Here is a 17,339-nt window from a genome sequence, read left to right as displayed (position 1 = left end):
ATTACATAACTTCCTAACAAAATTGATGAAAACTCAGTAGTAAGGAAGAGCAGTGAAAATGTTTTTCACACTAGTGTTGTGGGTTCAAAAGATCTCCCAAACTCTTTACTCTACCTCTGGATGGGGATGAGGTTGGGGGATTACATTTAGAGTGGGGTGGGGTGGGAATGGGGGTGGAGGACTACATTTCACTAAAAAACAATATGATAGTTGGATTTTTTTTTCCTAAGGTAATATTATTTAGGGAGAAGGGACGGATTTACCCCCGAACTTTAATAAATGGTACGTCTATGCCCTCCGTTATACTTTCCGTCCATATAAGCCCCTGCCGTCCAATTATAGGTACACACATACCCCTCTCACTAACGGCCCCCTCATTTTTTACACGTGTCTTAAATCTAATCAACTACCCATTTGACCTTTCTTTTTAACCCATAAACCAACTACCCGCCCCATAAACCCAATACCCACCCAATTTCCTCTAAGATATATCTTATTATTTAGTTTCCTTTTTCAATTTTCCCCTAAACTTCAAACTTTAAAAAATCCCCTAAATTCTCGTTCTAGGATAAAAAAAATTCTCTTTGGGTCTGAATCTTCTCTCTTCCAGTGACTTTATTGCACTTTCCTCTCTCGATTTCTCCACAATTTTGGTTGATTGAATTCTGTGTGCATGCAAAGTTTTGATCTTTGTGTGGTGGAGTATTTTCAACATCGTGATTGGTGGAGGGGTGGTATAGAGCTCTATGAATTTGGAAGGATTAGGGTTTGGATGTGATCTGTTGTTGTTTGTGGGTTTGTGTAAATGCTCGTGGGAGGGGATCTAGGGTTTCTCTCGAGCTTGGTGGTGGCAGCGTTCATGGCGGTTTTTGGACCAGTGTCAGGTTTTATGGTTAGACGGAAATGGAGGCGTTCGGTGGCGAGGAGGGATGAGATCAAGAGGTTGTTGGTTTTGGCTTCAGAGGAGGCAGCCAGGGTTGAGCTACAAGCCGCTGAGGAATATGGGTATGATTATGGGTATAGGTGTGAGTCGCTGAAGGAGGAGTATGAGGTGTTAGTTAAAACACCGGCATCATCAGCATCACCACCAACAATTTCAACATCATATTCTGGGTCTTTTAATTAGGATTCCTTTTAGAGGAAATTGGGTGGGTATTGGGTTATGGGGCGGATAGTTGGGTTATGGGTTAAAAAAAAGGGTCAAACGGGTAGTTCAATAGGATTAAGACACGTGTAAGAAATTAGGGGTCCGTTAGTGAGAGGGGTATATGTGTACCTATAATTGGACGGCAGGGGCTTATGTGGACGGAAAGTATAACAGAGGGCATAGACGTACCATTTATTAAAAGTTCGGGGGTAAATCCGTCCCTTCTCCCTATTATTTAACATGTTCAGACAAGATATCACATTAAATACACTTAAAAATAATATTTTAATATTATCTGCGTATCGCACGAATACCTATACTAAGTGTGATCGATAATCCAAAAGGTAAAAATAATTAATTATGAGTCTCATAAAATCACTTTACTAAGGTAAAAAAAACAGATATACAAAACGTGTAAAATTGTCCATATTTAATAAGTTGTCATATTTATAATTAAAATTTTAATGTTGTAAATAAAAAGAGGTAGATTTATATTTATTTTTATTTTATGTAAATAAAAGTCTTAAATTGAATATTCTAGTAATTTACAATAATTTGGGAAACTTATATAAATATATTATATTAAAAAAATATTTACCATTTATAGCAATAACATTTTATTTACTTGATCGCTTTTAATACATTTATAATACAATTTTAATACATATTATAAAGTACAATTTATTATTCATATATAATATAAGTTTTCTTGATGGATAATACATTTATCACACATTTTAATACACTTATAATACAATGTGTCAATTTCTTACCAAACAAGCATAATATATTTTAAAAAACAGTTATAATACATATATATTGCATACATAATTCACTTTTAATACATATTGCAGATTTAACATAATATTGTTATGTATTGCTATAATGGTAATAAATATAAAGTATAGCTAAAATTAGTAATTATTTATTAAAAAGTACCCATCCAAGTAATTTTTTCATAATTTTTTACCCTCATATTCAACTCAATTGGCTACCAACATTAACGTTTGACAAACTTAAAAGTAGAACTGTCAATATGGGCTGACCCATCCCATCCGGGCTAACCCATACAAGCTTTGAAATTTGACGAGCCAGGTCGGGCTAGCCCATTTTTTGTGTGGGCCAAAAAATGGTCGGCCCAGCCCACAAGTACGTGAGCAACGGGCTTTGCCGGGCCAGCCCTCTTTTAAAAAAAATATATTTTCTTATAATTTTTTAAATTAAATTATAATTTTAAAATATTATCATAAATATCGACAAGACAATATTATATGGTGTTAGTATTACTACTTGTTAATTAAATACAAAAATAAAATTATCTTTATAATATTTATTAAGTTTGGACATAAATAGCTAAATAGAAATATTAACATAATTGTTTTCTAATGATCATAGTAAAACACAAAAACTATAACAATGCTCCATAGGCTATGGCCTATGTAGTGATTCCCTATAAATTTGAGAATTTTTATTTTATGTAGTACATATTTTATAAACATAATTTGTATTTAAATTGTAATATTTCAAACTTTAGATAGTTTTGGAGTTTAGACTCTTGTTATTTTTAATACTCCTATTTTATTTTTATTTTTTAATTAATTTTTATTTGGCCCACGGATTGACCCTATCCATATTTTTCAAGCCCCACAAATCGACCGACTTATTCAGACAGAGCTAAAAAGCCATTTTCTTAAATGAATTTTAAAAATCGTAATCCAATATTATCAAATCACGAATTAAGCCATGCCGGCCCAACAGGCCTAGCCCGACGACTCTAAGTGTGTGTCAGTTTTCGACATTACGACTTCAGTCGGTCAGCCCATACTAAAGACATGGTAAATTCTTTCTTGTTCAGTCCTGCAGGGTTCTAACATTCCCAATGAATAAAGTGATGCCAAAACCCACAAGAGAGTTTAATTATCAGTGCAAACCAAACTCGATGGAAATAGCGGCAGAGTCGTCGTCGGCGACGGAAAGTGGGTTAACGGAGAGAAGGGGAATACCAGCGGCGTCATTTGTAGAAGATGTTCAGTCCTATCTCAATCATTCTGGTCTCGATGTCAACTCTGCTCTTTCCTTTCTCCAAGAAAGGTCTCTCTCTTCCCTGTGTGACTATGATCTCTTTGGTAACTAATGCTATTTGTTTTTATTACTTGATATCAAATGAAGGTCAGTGACTCGTGTACTGTAGAATTTTAGGTTTAGTTTATGAGGTTTCTGTTGGTCTCTTTGGTGTTGTTTAGTTCAGGGTTTGCTTAATTAGGAGTTATTATCTTATATGATGTTAAAGTTTCAATCTTTAGGGATCTTATGACTGCTTGGGAATGTATGTCGTTTACATAAATTTTTAGTGTGCTGGAGAGTTTTGGCATGAATATCTGAGTTTCTTTGTTTTTGTTTTGTTTGTTTACTTCAGGTTTTGCTTAATTAGACATTAGTTGTACTCTACGATGGGAGAGTTCCATTCTTTAGGGATTTTGTAATTGCGGGTACACTTATAACTTTTGAAACTTGGTAACTTTGTATTATAACACAATAGTACATGGGCAGTACTCAACCTTATATACAGATGAACTCCAAAACTCCACTGTTCTAAATCTAAATTGAATCTAAAACATCAATTATAGAGACAGTTTCATTTGAGTATAATTGATTGCACCAAAAACATAACAACAAAATGCAGTTGAGTTTAACTTTTTGCATACTATTCTCTATGCTCTCAAAACACCTAGAACTTTCTGCGGGTACACTTATAACTTGTTGTGTCATAAAGTTTGAGTTAATCAAGTTTTGTGGCTGGGTGTAGTGTTGAGTTTTTGCTTCCATTTATGAGTTTCTTGGTTTTGTTTTGTGTTAATTTTCTTCAGGGTTCCTTGATTATAAGTTAGTTTTTTGCTACATGTCACGATTTGAGCTAGAACTGAGCTCAATCCATGAGTAATTCCGCAGAATGGACAGAAGAGAAGGAAGAAAATAAGAGAATGTAGGAAGAAGATTGACATTCATATATTCGATAAAAAAAATGATGAAATGCAGTACAAACAACTAATAAGGACACTGTCCAGCTAATGTGTAGGGGACATGTGGCATGCTTTTGCTAGGTAACATAAATCACAAAGGACTACTAATGCAATTACATGAAAATCATATTCTGGAAATACAGATGGGCTAAAACATATTATTGTAAACTACTTGGGCCAACAACAAAGTGTCTTGAGCCTTTCCTTCTCTTGGGCTCAAACTTGGTTCCTGGTATTCTCATATCATGACATTCCACCCCCCTTAAAATCCTTCCTCAAGGATCACCAATTCAGAATCTCAGATAGCAGGAAGTTGTAATCTTCCCAAGTTGCCCTCTCTGTGAGCAAATTAGCCCACTACACTAACACTTGAGACACTGCTGCATTTCCTTTCTGCACAACTCTACTATCTAATATGGCTACTTGTTCAACAAGAGGCTGGCCATATGCTGAGCATAAAGGAGGATTAAGAGCAGGGATCACATGAGCACCGGTCTTTTTCTTCAACCAGAAATATGGAGTACAATTCTTGCTGATGAGGGAAATCTCAATTCATAAGCTACAGCACAGCTTCCTGATCACTAGATAAGGGCCATAGTAAAGTCAGTTTGAGGTTGCTCCTCAATGCAACAATAATCTGCCTGTAATTTCAAGTAAACGCAGTCCCCAGTTTCAAATTCTCTTAGTCCTGTTCTTATCAGCATATAACTTCATTCTGGGCTAAGCTTACTTTGAGTGCCTTAGCCATAATCTTTCTTTCTTGGAGCCACTGGTCCACCTCAGCTCCTAGGATAGAGCCACCTACTCAAATGACAATTGTGGAGGATCATAGCCATACATCACTTTGAGTGGAGACATCTTAATGGCAATATGGTTATTGGAATTATACCAAAACTCAGTTCAGTGGAAGCCATTTGTGCCAATCATTTGGCTTATGACTGCACATGCATCTCAAGTAGTTCTCCGGACATTTATTTACTCCCTCAGTCTGGCCATCAGTTTGGGGATGGTAAGCAGAGTTGAACTTCAATTCACTCTTAAGGTCCTTGAACAGTTCCTTCCAGAAAAGGTTTAGAAACACTTTGTATCTGTCACTATTTCACTAACTGTACTTTGTGGTAGACCATGGAGTTCGTACACATTCCTCGTATATATTTTAGCAATTCGAACATCATTAAAAAGATGTGCTAGAGACAAGAAGTGAGTATTCTTACTGAATCTGTCCACAATGACAAAGATATAATCTTGCCTTCAAACTTGGGGAGGTGTTCAATAAAATCCATGGTGATGTGCTCTGATGCTTTGTCTGGTACATGAAGTGGTAGCAACAACCCTGGACAAGTCACTTATTCACCCTTGCATCTGTGGCAAATGACAGACTGTAGCACCACTTTCTTGATGTCAGCAAGACATTTTTGACCAGTGACTGCATTGTGGCTGATATCCCTGAATGACCACCAAGTCTAGAAGAATGAATATGAAGCACCGGTTGTTGTCTCAAGTCAGTCTGACTTCCCTCCCAAATCCTGCCTTTGTATCTAAGTGCCCTGACTCACGGTAACATCAGTAACTATAGTGAGATCAATCACTGCTTGAGCTATTAGTGGAGTCACTTCTGCATCATTTTCATAACTCCTGCACACTTCTTCCATTTAGGCTGTATTTGAGAGATTAAACAACATGAACTTGAGTCATCTTGTACCCTTGATAAAGCATCAACTATAGTGTTTCTAACACCCTTCTTGTAGTGAATATCATAAATTAAGCCCATCAATTTTGACTGTCCCTTATGCTGCAATGAAGTGGTGTCTTTTGTTCTTGCAAGAACTTTAAGAATAAATGATCAGTCTTACTAATGAAATGGTGAGGGCGCAGGTTGTGTCTCTATTAACAAATAATATTTGTTATCCTTTAGTTTAAGGAGTTTGTTATTAATTCCTATTTTCTATCTATCTGTTGGTTCTTGTATTCTACTACTCATTGATTCATTTAGGACTTCCTATCCTTTCCTGTATTTTAGTATTTTTATTGCTTTGTATCTTTTTGAACATTGGTAAAGTTGTATTCTTCAGCATTAAGGACATGCTGGCACCTTCAAAATTTACAGCCCTAAGCGAAATTACAAGCTCCCTATTAATTCTATAATTTGATCTACATCTTCTATGCAAAAGTTGTTTAACACCAAAAAAGTAAAGATACCAAACAATTCCATTTTACTTTGTGAATGGAATTAGATCTATCTTCAAAACATCTCCCATTTCTTTCCTTCCACACTGACCACCATATGCATGATGTTATTAGCTTCCACCACTTCTTTTGAGTCTTGCTACCCCCTCTTCTGATCCAACATTTAAAAAGATCAGAGGTGTGTTCTGGCATAGACCAGCTACAACATGTGATGTTGAGAAACAGCTCCCAGGTCTGTGCAGTGAATTTGCAATGTAAAAATAGGTGCACAGGAAACACCTAGGGACTAGTTGCTTTCCTTTCTTCTGCAGCACTTCTTGAGTTAAGCAGGCTCTTTTGATGACTAACCAAGTGAAGCATTTCACTTTGGTGGGGATCAATCCTACTCCAAATACTCTTCCAGTGATGATGGTAGCCTCTAACCCCAACTTGTATGCCTTTCTTGTAAGCACTGTTTACTGTGAATTTGCCATCCTTTTTGTGCTTCCAAATAACTCTATCTGGTGCATTTGTTACTAGATTGATTCCCCCCAATTTTCCATGGAAAGAAGCCACTCTATCTACTTCCCAGTCATTCAATAGCCTTCTGAAAGATAGGTCCAGCATTCACATACTCTGGCTTCAGGATTGTTGCAGATTGAGAAAAGATCTGGGAATGACTCACTTAGAGGAATTTGATCAATCCATCCATCTCTCCAAAACTTGATCTTGTTGCCATTTCCAATTTTGAGAAACACATTTTCTTCCATAGAGTTCCATAAAGCTCTGATTGACCTCCATACTCCCCATCCATAGGGTTCTGACACTATCTCTGTACACCATGGGTTCAATTCCCATACTTTGCCACTATCACCTCCTTCCATAGGGTTCCTTCCTCACTAGTATATCTCCACAACCACTTCATCAAAAGGCTCTTGTTTTGGATTCTCAAATTTCTAATACCTAGTCCCCCTCTTTCTTTGCTTAGCATCACAGTATTCCATTTCACTAAATAGTCTTATCAGATTACTATGTAACTTAGCGGGTTAGTATTTTTCAGTTCTGTAGCTGCTCTATATAAAGAGCATGTTGTTCATGATTAAAATCATCTTTCCTCTTCTACATCTCAAACCTTTATAGTCTCCACTTGTCAACTGCCACCAATAATGCAATGAGTTCCTTCTCATATGCAGAAAGGCCTTGATGTTTTTTACTGAGTGATTGGCTAATATAGGCCAAGGGATGGCCCTCTTGCATGACTACAACTCCCATTTCGGTGCCACAGACATTAACTTCAACCAGAAAAAAGGGACATACCGAACACCAACCTTTCCAACTAAATCCAAGGTGAGAACCCTTTAATTGATGATGTTTTCCCTCATCAACAAGCGGTGGCTGACAAGGCCCCTGAAATAGCGCATATATAAGAGCTGCTTGAATATGGGTTGTGTCAGCCTTTTTCATGTATTGCAATTGGCAGATCACAAAAGGCAAGCAAGGCCATCTATCTTATAGTTGGATGCACAAATCCCCTCTCCGCCCGAGAAATCCTTTTGCCCGGATCCCATAGTGATTGAAAAGTTGGATCTACATTGGATCTCACACGAATCACCCCATCTATCCTGCTAAGGGTACCCTCTTGGCCAATCCCAAAATGTGAATTGTGGATGAAATGGAGGCTCTCATCTAGAGTCTTGTGTGATAAGAAGGTGTCACCAAAACTGAAAAGACAAGTTCTAAAGGGTGATTGTTAGACCAACTATGTTGTATGAGGTGGAGTGTTGGCTAGTAAAGAACTCTTACGTACAAAAGATAAAGTTGCGGAAATGAGGATGCTGTGATGGATTTGTGGGAATAATAGGAAGGATAGGACTAGAATCTGGACAAGGTAAATGTGGATTTTGTAGAGGATAAGATGCGGATAGTGAGGCTGAGATGGTTTGGGCATGTGAAGTGGAGATGTACAAATGCCCTAATGTGGAGGTGTGAGAGGTTGACTATGAATAGTTTCGGGAGAGATAGAGGTAGGCTGAAGCAGTGTTTTGGATGGAAAAAGGCGACAAGGGTCTGCCTCGCCGCAGGTCTGTCTTGCCTCGCCACGAGGCGAGAGGTCGGCGCTCACCTTTTTGAAGTGATGCACCAATCAATTTCGAAAACCTAGAATATTTAATTGCATATATAAATAACAAAAAAAAAAACATATTAGCAAATATTTCAATTCAAAAACTAAAAGTAGATAGCAGATACTATAGTTTAGAACTTGAATTATTTAATAATTCATATTAATTAGATGCCATTGAAATTGTTGTTTCTGGGTAAATAATTACTATATGAATTAGTACATAACTAAATTGAATTGGGCAGAAATAAAAATAGAAGGACTAGAATTTTGTTATAAAAAAAATGGGCAGACTGCAGAAAATAGAAAACAGAGTATATAAAAGAGTCTTAAAAAAACAGAAGAATGAGAAGCTGTTCACAGTGGCATACTGGTTAAGAGTTGCGAAAGAAGAACAAAGTGTTGACTGTCACGAAGCAGAGGAGAAAGAAGAAGAAGAGTGAAGATCAACATAGTAGATGTACTTGAAGTCTGAAGAGAAGTGTTGAAGTCTGAACTTTGGAGAAGAAATTCGCGGTTTGTGGCTTTGTGCAAATAAACCCTAATATTGCCTTTTTAACTTTTAAATCGATGTCATTTTTAAAGAAAACAAATGGCGACGCCTCTATCGCCTCGCCACGTCGCCACTCCCCTATTCTCCCCTTTTCTCGGCTTTGCGATATCGCCTCGCCTTGCTAGTAATAGCCTAATAGGCAACAAGGCCTCACCTTGCCTCTCACCAAAGGCAATAGGGTGAGCGCCTTTCACAACACTGGGTCGAAGAAGTATTGGGGAGAGGTGATAGACAAGACATGACACAGTTTCCGCATGCCGAGGACATTACCGTAGATAGGAGTTTGTGGAGGACATGGATTAGGGTGGAAGGTTAGTAGGTAGTAGGGCATTGTCTTGCGTATTCTTGCGTTCGATTAGTCGTAGAATTACTCCGGTAGTTTCTTGGCCTTCGATTTTATTGCTATTTAGTGTTTGTTGTACTTTGATTATCGTATTATTTTATTGTAGTTACTGTTCAGAATGATTTGTCATATTTTCTATAGTATTTGCCATGGTTTTCTCACTTCTGTTATTTTTTTTTTTACTGCTCTGAAATTTTTTTCCTGGAGCCGAGGGTTTTTTCAAAAACAACTTCTCTACCTCTAAGATAGGGGTAAGGAATGCGTACACTCTACCCTTCCTATTTTATGGAACTAAACTGGGTATTTTGTTGTTGACGATGACTTATCAATGCCTAGAGCCACACATACAGAAACTTCCATCGTCTCCTCTTCTCCCACATGTTTTTCTTCTCTTTTCTCCTTCCTTTTGTATGATTGGTACTGGATCATCCGGCCATTCTGTCCCTCCCAAGTAGTGACATTCGTTGTCTTTGGCTTACATTGATGACCTGAGAAATATTTCTTATGTCATCTATTATATAGTCCCCTTTCTCTCAGATTTGCCAGCACAGTGTTTGGTTTGAAGGGAGCTGATGGTCTAGGAACAAAAGGTTTAGGTTGTGATGACTGGCTACGTCCCAAGTAAGGGACTATGACTCTTTGGTTTTGTGGGGTATTTTGGTGGAGTAGAGAGCTATCAAGAAAGATTTCATGAGCTGAAATCCTAACCAGTCTGGATCCAAAGCCATAGTCCGGTCTAACATTGCCAAATCTGTGACACACTTCCACAGAGAACAATGGCCAGTTAGTGCCTTTTTTCTCCAAATGTGACTATCAAACCAAATGTCAGCCTTCTCCTTCATATGGACTGACACAGCTCATCTTATTTTGGTCTGAAATTGATGTATTTCAAAACTGCTCACATTTTCGTAACCAACCCCTGGGGTTAGTACCATTTACTTCTGGAAAGTTGATTTTGGCTTTGAAAGAATTAAAGACAGGGTCATGGTGACAATGATGTTTTGGATAGGCAGAGGAAGCAAGGGAGGGTTGTTGTGAGGGAGAGTAACAGTAGGTAGTGGAATATTGGACACAAGAGGGGTATTTGAAATCAATGGAACAGTAGACATGGGATTAGTATGAAGAAGGGAACTCTGGCCGTATTCTTCTCCAAATCAAGCAAGAATTGGTTCAAGAATCCAAGAACCTAATCCTTCTCTTTCCATTCACGCGTCGACTTCCACTTGTTTTCTCCTATTTCCAAAGCTCTTTCCATGCGTGCAAATATGGTAATATTTCCATGTTAGTTTCTTGTTCCTTGATCCATGTGATTAGCCATACTTGCAATTCCTCAAGGAATCCTTCATACACTTGGAATCTGCTTTGCCCCTGATCACCAGTCCTGATCCCTTCACTTCTTGCAGTGTACTTCTGTAATCAACTTTTGCAATAGACATGTTAAGGAACTGGTTCTTCAATAGTTAGTTGTCATAAACACTACCAGTCCTTTTTCAGTTGGTTCAGCTTACAAGACATCACAAAGATCAGTCTCTCAGAGTAGTGGCTGGCCCTGGAAGATGATCTGGAAAGTCAAGGTACCCTTCAAGGTTGCATGTTTCACTTGGCTACTAGCCAAACAGGCCACACTCACCCAGGACAACCTTATGAAAAGAGGTTGTCAGTTTTGCTCTAGGTGCTCTTTTTGTGAATGTGAGATTGAGACAATAAATCATCTCTTTCTACATTGTAGAGAGACTGTGAAGTTATGGTAGATTTTCATCAATTTAAGAGGCATAAGCTGGACTATGCCAAGGAGCATCAAAGAGGCTCTAGCTTGCTAGAATCATTGTTCAGGAAAGCGAGCGCTTCATCGCTTTAAGCGGTGAAGCGAAGCGAGGGTTCAGCGCTTCAGTTGGCTGAAGCGAGGCATGTGAAAAGAAGCGACCGCTTCTGGGCTTGAAGCGCGATGCGACCAGAAGCGGTGAAGCGAGAAAAGCAATGCTTTTATTTTGTCTAGTCCATGTTAAGGAACTGGTTCTTCAATAGTTAGTTGTCATAAACACTACCAGTCCTTTTTCAGTTGGTTCAGCTTACAAGACATCACAAAGATCAGTCTCTCAGAGTAGTGGCTGGCCCTGGAAGATGATCTGGAAAGTCAAGGTACCCTTCAAGGTTGCATGTTTCACTTGGCTACTAGCCAAACAGGCCACACTCACCCAGGACAACCTTATGAAAAGAGGTTGTCAGTTTTGCTCTAGGTGCTCTTTTTGTGAATGTGAGATTGAGACAATAAATCATCTCTTTCTACATTGTAGAGAGACTGTGAAGTTATGGTAGATTTTCATCAATTTAAGAGGCATAAGCTGGACTATGCCAAGGAGCATCAAAGAGGCTCTAGCTTGCTGGAATAGAGATGGGAATCAGTCGGGACACAGGGAGAGATGGAAGATTGTCCCAGCCTGCATTTGGTGGACTATATGGATGGAAAGGAACCAGAGATGTTTCGAAAACAAGAGTTGCTCTCTGCAGAAACTGAAGATGAACTGTCTAGTCCTTTTCTTTTTTTTTTTGGTGTAAACACGAATATCCTCAAGAAGAAGAGGATATTCCTAGTATTTTAGATTATTTATGAAGCTTAGTAGGGACACCCCTCCCTCTGTAATTTTGTTGTAAGTATTACTGGAATACTTTTCTGAGTATTCCTTTTGTTCATAATACAAGTTAACTTTTTCAAAAAAAAAAAAAACACTACCAGTCCTTATTTGAGATATGTTCAATATCTGGTTCTTGCATCATGTTTGTTAGTCATCAAAACTTCAAATGGAGCATAGCTCACGGCTCCTAGCTCCTAGCTCAACTATATATAATAATACACTATCAGTTTTAGTTCTATTTAATAAGGATTCTCAGGTAAAGCTACCTATTGTTTTTTTAAAAAGGATTCTCACGCTTTGCTAAAATCAATAGAGCGTAAGCCTTGATTTCTTGTTCTTCCAAGTTTTGTAGCCTTGTAGGAGTCTCTTCATTTCTGAAACGATAAAATCACATGGGGTTTTTTGGACAAAATTGGAACTCTCTTGTTTCTTTTGTTCTTTAATGATTTGGCCTGTATACTAGAACTCATATATCATAAATTTGTAATCCTATCCAATTTGGGTTGCTGTATCTGAATATTTGTCACTACTAAAAGTCATAAGCCCCAAAGCCATGCATATCAATAGTCATGTTTTAAAATATATGCAAGTGGTTAGTTACGTATGTTCTCCTTTAACTTTTCAATATATAGTTTTTTAATGATAAATTCATGTCATCCATTGCAGACTTCAGCAGTATAGGGTGGTTGAAATGAAACTTCTGGCTCAGCAGAGGGATCTTCAGGTACATGTTCGTGTCTTATTTTCAAATTTAGTTCTATTCACAACTAAGTCTGTCCTGATGTGGATACCGACATTTGATTGGTCCTTGGATTAATGTGCTATCATTGTTCTGTTTTTTAGAGAAATTAAGTGGATAAGTGTTCACCTTTCAGAATTTTAATGGTTGATTCTTGTCAGAAGGCGCATGGGAAGTTTTAGAACCATTCTTAAGTTCCGCGTATTTTGCTGTTGATTTCCAGGAATATTATCAAGACAATGATGTGATTAGCCTTTTCATCAGATTGAAAGAAAAATAAAATATGGTAAATCTATGTTACTTACGAGATCATATCAATTTTCCTACAAATTTTCAGACTAAAGTTTTATGCAAGAGGAGTAAAGATTGTCCTTTCGCATTTTGTTGCTACTTGCTTCATGTCAAAGCTATGAATAGGGCTCAGATTTACTAGTTAGACCAACATATGAGGATTACAGAAATTACGTCACTCTACAGATGAATGGCTTCTCCTATAATTTCTTATAAGTGGAATTGCCTGACCCTCAAAGATAGCTTATGCATCGCAGAACTATAGAATGTTAAACGTCTCCACTTCTGCTAGCTTCCGATTGCCAGTATGACTGCCTCATGTTACTAATGGGTTATTTGAAATTTAAAGTGGAAGATACTCTCAATTTAAAGTAATCTGAAAGCGTGGTGAACGTATTGGTGCCGTTCCCAATATAAAAACCCACTGAAATAAGGATAAGCTAAGTTAGCCTTCCTCTACAATTCGATTGACTGTTTGTAAAGATATATGTTGTGATACTGATTAGTCCCAAAGGTTTTCCCTCGAATGTTTAACATCTTCATGCATGCTTTCACTAATGAAGTCAGATTCTATGATACGATTGGTAAAAATCATACCGAAAATGTCTCAGTTTTGCTAGGTAATGCTTTCATTTTGTTCTACTCAGATTTGTGGAGAGTTTCTCTTATCCTTGTTTCATCTATGCCAGGCAAAGATTCCTGATATAGAGAAATGCTTGGACATAGTTGCTACCTTGCAAGCTAAAAAGGGCAGTGGTGAGGTTTGTTCTAGTGCTATGTTTTTTTTTAAATTTCAATTGAAGGTCTCACCACTCTTTTTTATGTGCACATTATCTGGTAGTTGACATCATATCATTTTGACTATTACAAATTCGGGACATGCATGTTTGCAACATTTGCAAATAAATTTTCTGAAGTTGAGAAATAATAGTCTGATCACCCTTATCAGAAACAATAATTTATCGTACAGTGGTGAAACAATTCAACGTATTTACTACTTTCTTACGGTAGATGGTTTTGTTAAGGACATTTTAAGGTGTTGGAGACTCTTTTCGGTATTAGCTAAACTTTGTGACTTGAAGTGGCTGTATAAGATATTAATTGGTGGATTTGGTTGAACCAAATGGTCCCTTTAGTCCTGATACTTAAATTTGCATATTTCCATCTCTAACATGAGCGACCTTACCCAAGGATTAGAACAAAGACGGTAATAGTGATGCAATGATTCAATGAACATGAGCTGAAAGAAGTTCATGATTTGGAGGAGCTGGGTATCACTGTGTTTTCATGCCATTTACATTAGCTTATGGCATACTATTAAATAGAGATGATGTTGAATTTGAATATAAATGTTTACCTCTATAATGTTAGGTGGAGTGCACAAGGACCATCAAATTCTACGCAGTTCCATCTAAGCCACAAATCTTTTGGTTGTGCTTATGTAGCTATCAAAACGTGAAATGATCTCAATTTGACCATTTTGTGAATTTTTGTTGTTTCTTTTAAGCTTCACTAAAATCAAACCATGGAAGAATGTTCTCTGCAATGTTCTTAAAAGAGAAAAGTGCAATAAAGCGACAAGGTTGACGGGGCTTGAGCAAAAAGCAAGAATTAAAAGTGCATGCTTCTTTAAGTGGGTTCGAACTTTGCTGTACACAAAAGCCTGGTATTTGAGTGGGGAGTATAGCGAGGCCCATTATCCACTGAGTTCGAATCATGCGCCCATAAGCCCTTGAGAATTTCTCGGTTTATCAAAAAGAAAAAAAAAACATGCTGCTTTAAAATGAAGCATCTAACTTGTTGAAAATACAAAATAATACTCCCTCTGTCCCAATTTATGTGGTACGGTTTGACTTGACACAAAGTTAAGAAAAAAATGAGGACTTCTTAAACTTGTGGTCTAAAACAAATCTTGGATATTTGTGTGGTTATAAATCATTTTATTAAGGGAAAAAAGAAAATTTTATAGTTAAATTGTTTTCAATTATGGAAAGATGACATTCTTTTAGGGACAAAACTAAAAAGGAAAAGGTGCCACATAAATTGGGACAAAGGGAGTATCAATAACAAATTGCTCTTGTTGGGATGACTTTGCAAGTTATTGTTTTGAAGCTTCATTGCTTCACACATGAAGCGATAACCCGTCACTACACATCACTACACATCACTTCATCGTTTTAAGCGCTGAATTGGTGGCTTTTAATTACACTGTTCACCTTTGCCTTTTGGGAACTGCCTCACTACTGTATCAACTCATCTATACTTAATCATAGTCTCTCTCTTGTTGAGTTCATTATGACCACATAACTGTTTCCTTGGTTCATCAACTATTGCATTCATCCGCCATTGTTCGCTGCTGCAACTGTGGTAAGGAAGGAGTTGAATTCTGGGAATGTGTTCTCTTTAGCCTGTACTTACTACCTTCAGATATTTCTCTCCTGCTCCTCTCGGAGTCGCTCACTAATTATATTGCAGTTTACTTCTTTGTGTTGGGCTCAAATACTGCTGGCTATTTGAGAAACATAGAAAGCTTTTAAGCTGTTATGCCTCTTGACCCTTCTTAGAGCTAACTTTAGCAATTTTTGAGTGAATTCCTCTACAATTGTCATCTACTACTATACCATCTATTTGGATTCAGGGACGAAGTCTCTAATTAATCTCTATTTTGATGGTTTGTAATTGCTTTGTTAACACAATATCATGTTTGATGAGATGGTGGTTTTAATTATTTCTGTTTCTTTACCATGTGGAACAATTCACAAGTTACTATCTTTGTTGGAACTTGGAAGGATGTTTATTGTGTATTGCTGTGAGGATTTGGGAGGGGAGAACATGAGGATGTATTCTTTTCTCAATATGACCATGATATTGTTTTTGTTACTTCATAAATTTATTGAGATTTCTGCGAAGTAAGTCCAGTATTTAAGTGGAGAAGGGTAGAGGGGCGGGCTAAGTTGCTCGGACTCGGGTGCGGGTGTCCGATACGGGTGCAGATCCTTCATGATCTAATTTTTAAGATTCGGGGATATGGATCCATGTATGGATACATGTGCGGGGATTGGCCTAAAAATAATTAAAATATCTAAAAATAGAGTTTTAAAACCTAAATTATGAGATATTATGAGGAGAACTTGAGGAGAATCTTGGAATGAGACTAAAGAAAAAGGAGTGACATAGAAATTTCTATATAAAAAGTTATTCCATTCTCTTTAATTTCACCTTAGCTTTTGTATTGATTACAAAAATCATTAAAACTGTCCAGACTTTCCCCATCGATTTTGGTCAAAGTACCCAAAATTGGTTGACCAAATTGGACACAAATCCCACACCCACTCTCCGAGCAACTTAGGGGCGGGTCCATCATCCCCTCCGAAAGCTGTGGTTGGTCCCATATTTTTGGGTCATTAGAAAAAATCTATTGAGGCGTCCTTTTACTTCATAGATCACGTAAAGAACTTTATGTTAGCTTTATCACTACTAATATATCTACTATCTATCTAGTTCTATTTCTATCTACTTCTACTACTAATATATAAGTGGCAATAAACACACACCACATGGTCAACATGTGTGCTTATTCGAATTATCATTGAATTAGAGGATATTTATGTCAGTTAAGGCTTTCCATTTTATAGTTTCATGCTTTGATGATGTTGTACTAAAGTTACAATTTGTGTGCCTTTTTCCTTGTGGACAAAAAAGACTATATCTGTAGTTTTTTTTAATGTGGGCCCACTTCATTCATTTCTTGATATATTCTACATATTTTTTGTTTAAGATCATAAGATTCAAAAGTCTTCTTTATTTTCTTGAAATCCTTTGTCAAGTTAAAATTAGACAAACAAATCAAAATAAAAGGAGTATTAGTTCTCAAATAACATGAAAAGTTAAGCTTTTAAATAAGTACTTCCCTCTGTCTATTTTTATATGTCCAGTATTGGTCGCATAGCCCTTATTGAACAATAAGTAAAATGACAATTTTACTATATCATCCTTTGAATGTAATAAATTCAATGTTTAGAAAAATAACTATACTTAATAGTAGGGATAAGGGTCTGAAAAATACCCCAACTTTGGCCGAAATTGCTGTTACGATACCAAACTTTAATGAGGACCTATTACCCCCCAGACTATTTAATACCGTATTTTAAACATATATATTTGCCCACGTGGACATAAAAAATAATGCAAAATTATAAATAGTAATGTGTCCACGTAGGCACATATTAACCTTTAAAATACACTATTAAATAGTTCAGGGGGTAAAAAATACGTATTAAATAGTCTAGGGAAGTAATAGGTCCTTATGAAAGTTTAGTATCGCAACA

General features: G+C 37.0%; 1 protein-coding gene across 2 annotated transcripts in view; it reads left to right on the top strand.

Annotated features, from left to right (window-relative positions):
- The first annotated feature begins 2,962 nt into the window (after positions 1 to 2,962).
- Positions 2,963 to 17,339, top strand: part of LOC102583427 (probable prefoldin subunit 3) — a 33,038-nt gene continuing 18,661 nt past the window's right edge. Inside the window, exons 1-3 of one of the 2 annotated variants that reach the window (XM_006354252.2) lie at positions 2,963 to 3,238; positions 12,648 to 12,705; positions 13,701 to 13,772. In XM_006354252.2, the coding sequence (XP_006354314.1) occupies positions 3,027 to 3,238; positions 12,648 to 12,705; positions 13,701 to 13,772 (342 nt within the window). In that variant the 5' untranslated portion in view covers positions 2,963 to 3,026. Of the gene's footprint in view, positions 3,239 to 12,647; positions 12,706 to 13,658; positions 13,773 to 17,339 lie in introns of both variants that reach the window. The other variant, XM_015311791.1, reaches the window with a different exon arrangement.

This window comes from Solanum tuberosum, unplaced genomic scaffold (assembly GCF_000226075.1).
Source record: "Solanum tuberosum cultivar DM 1-3 516 R44 unplaced genomic scaffold, SolTub_3.0 scf00169, whole genome shotgun sequence".
Taxonomy (NCBI): domain Eukaryota; kingdom Viridiplantae; phylum Streptophyta; class Magnoliopsida; order Solanales; family Solanaceae; genus Solanum; species Solanum tuberosum.
This window is presented reverse-complemented; position numbering and strand designations above follow the sequence as displayed.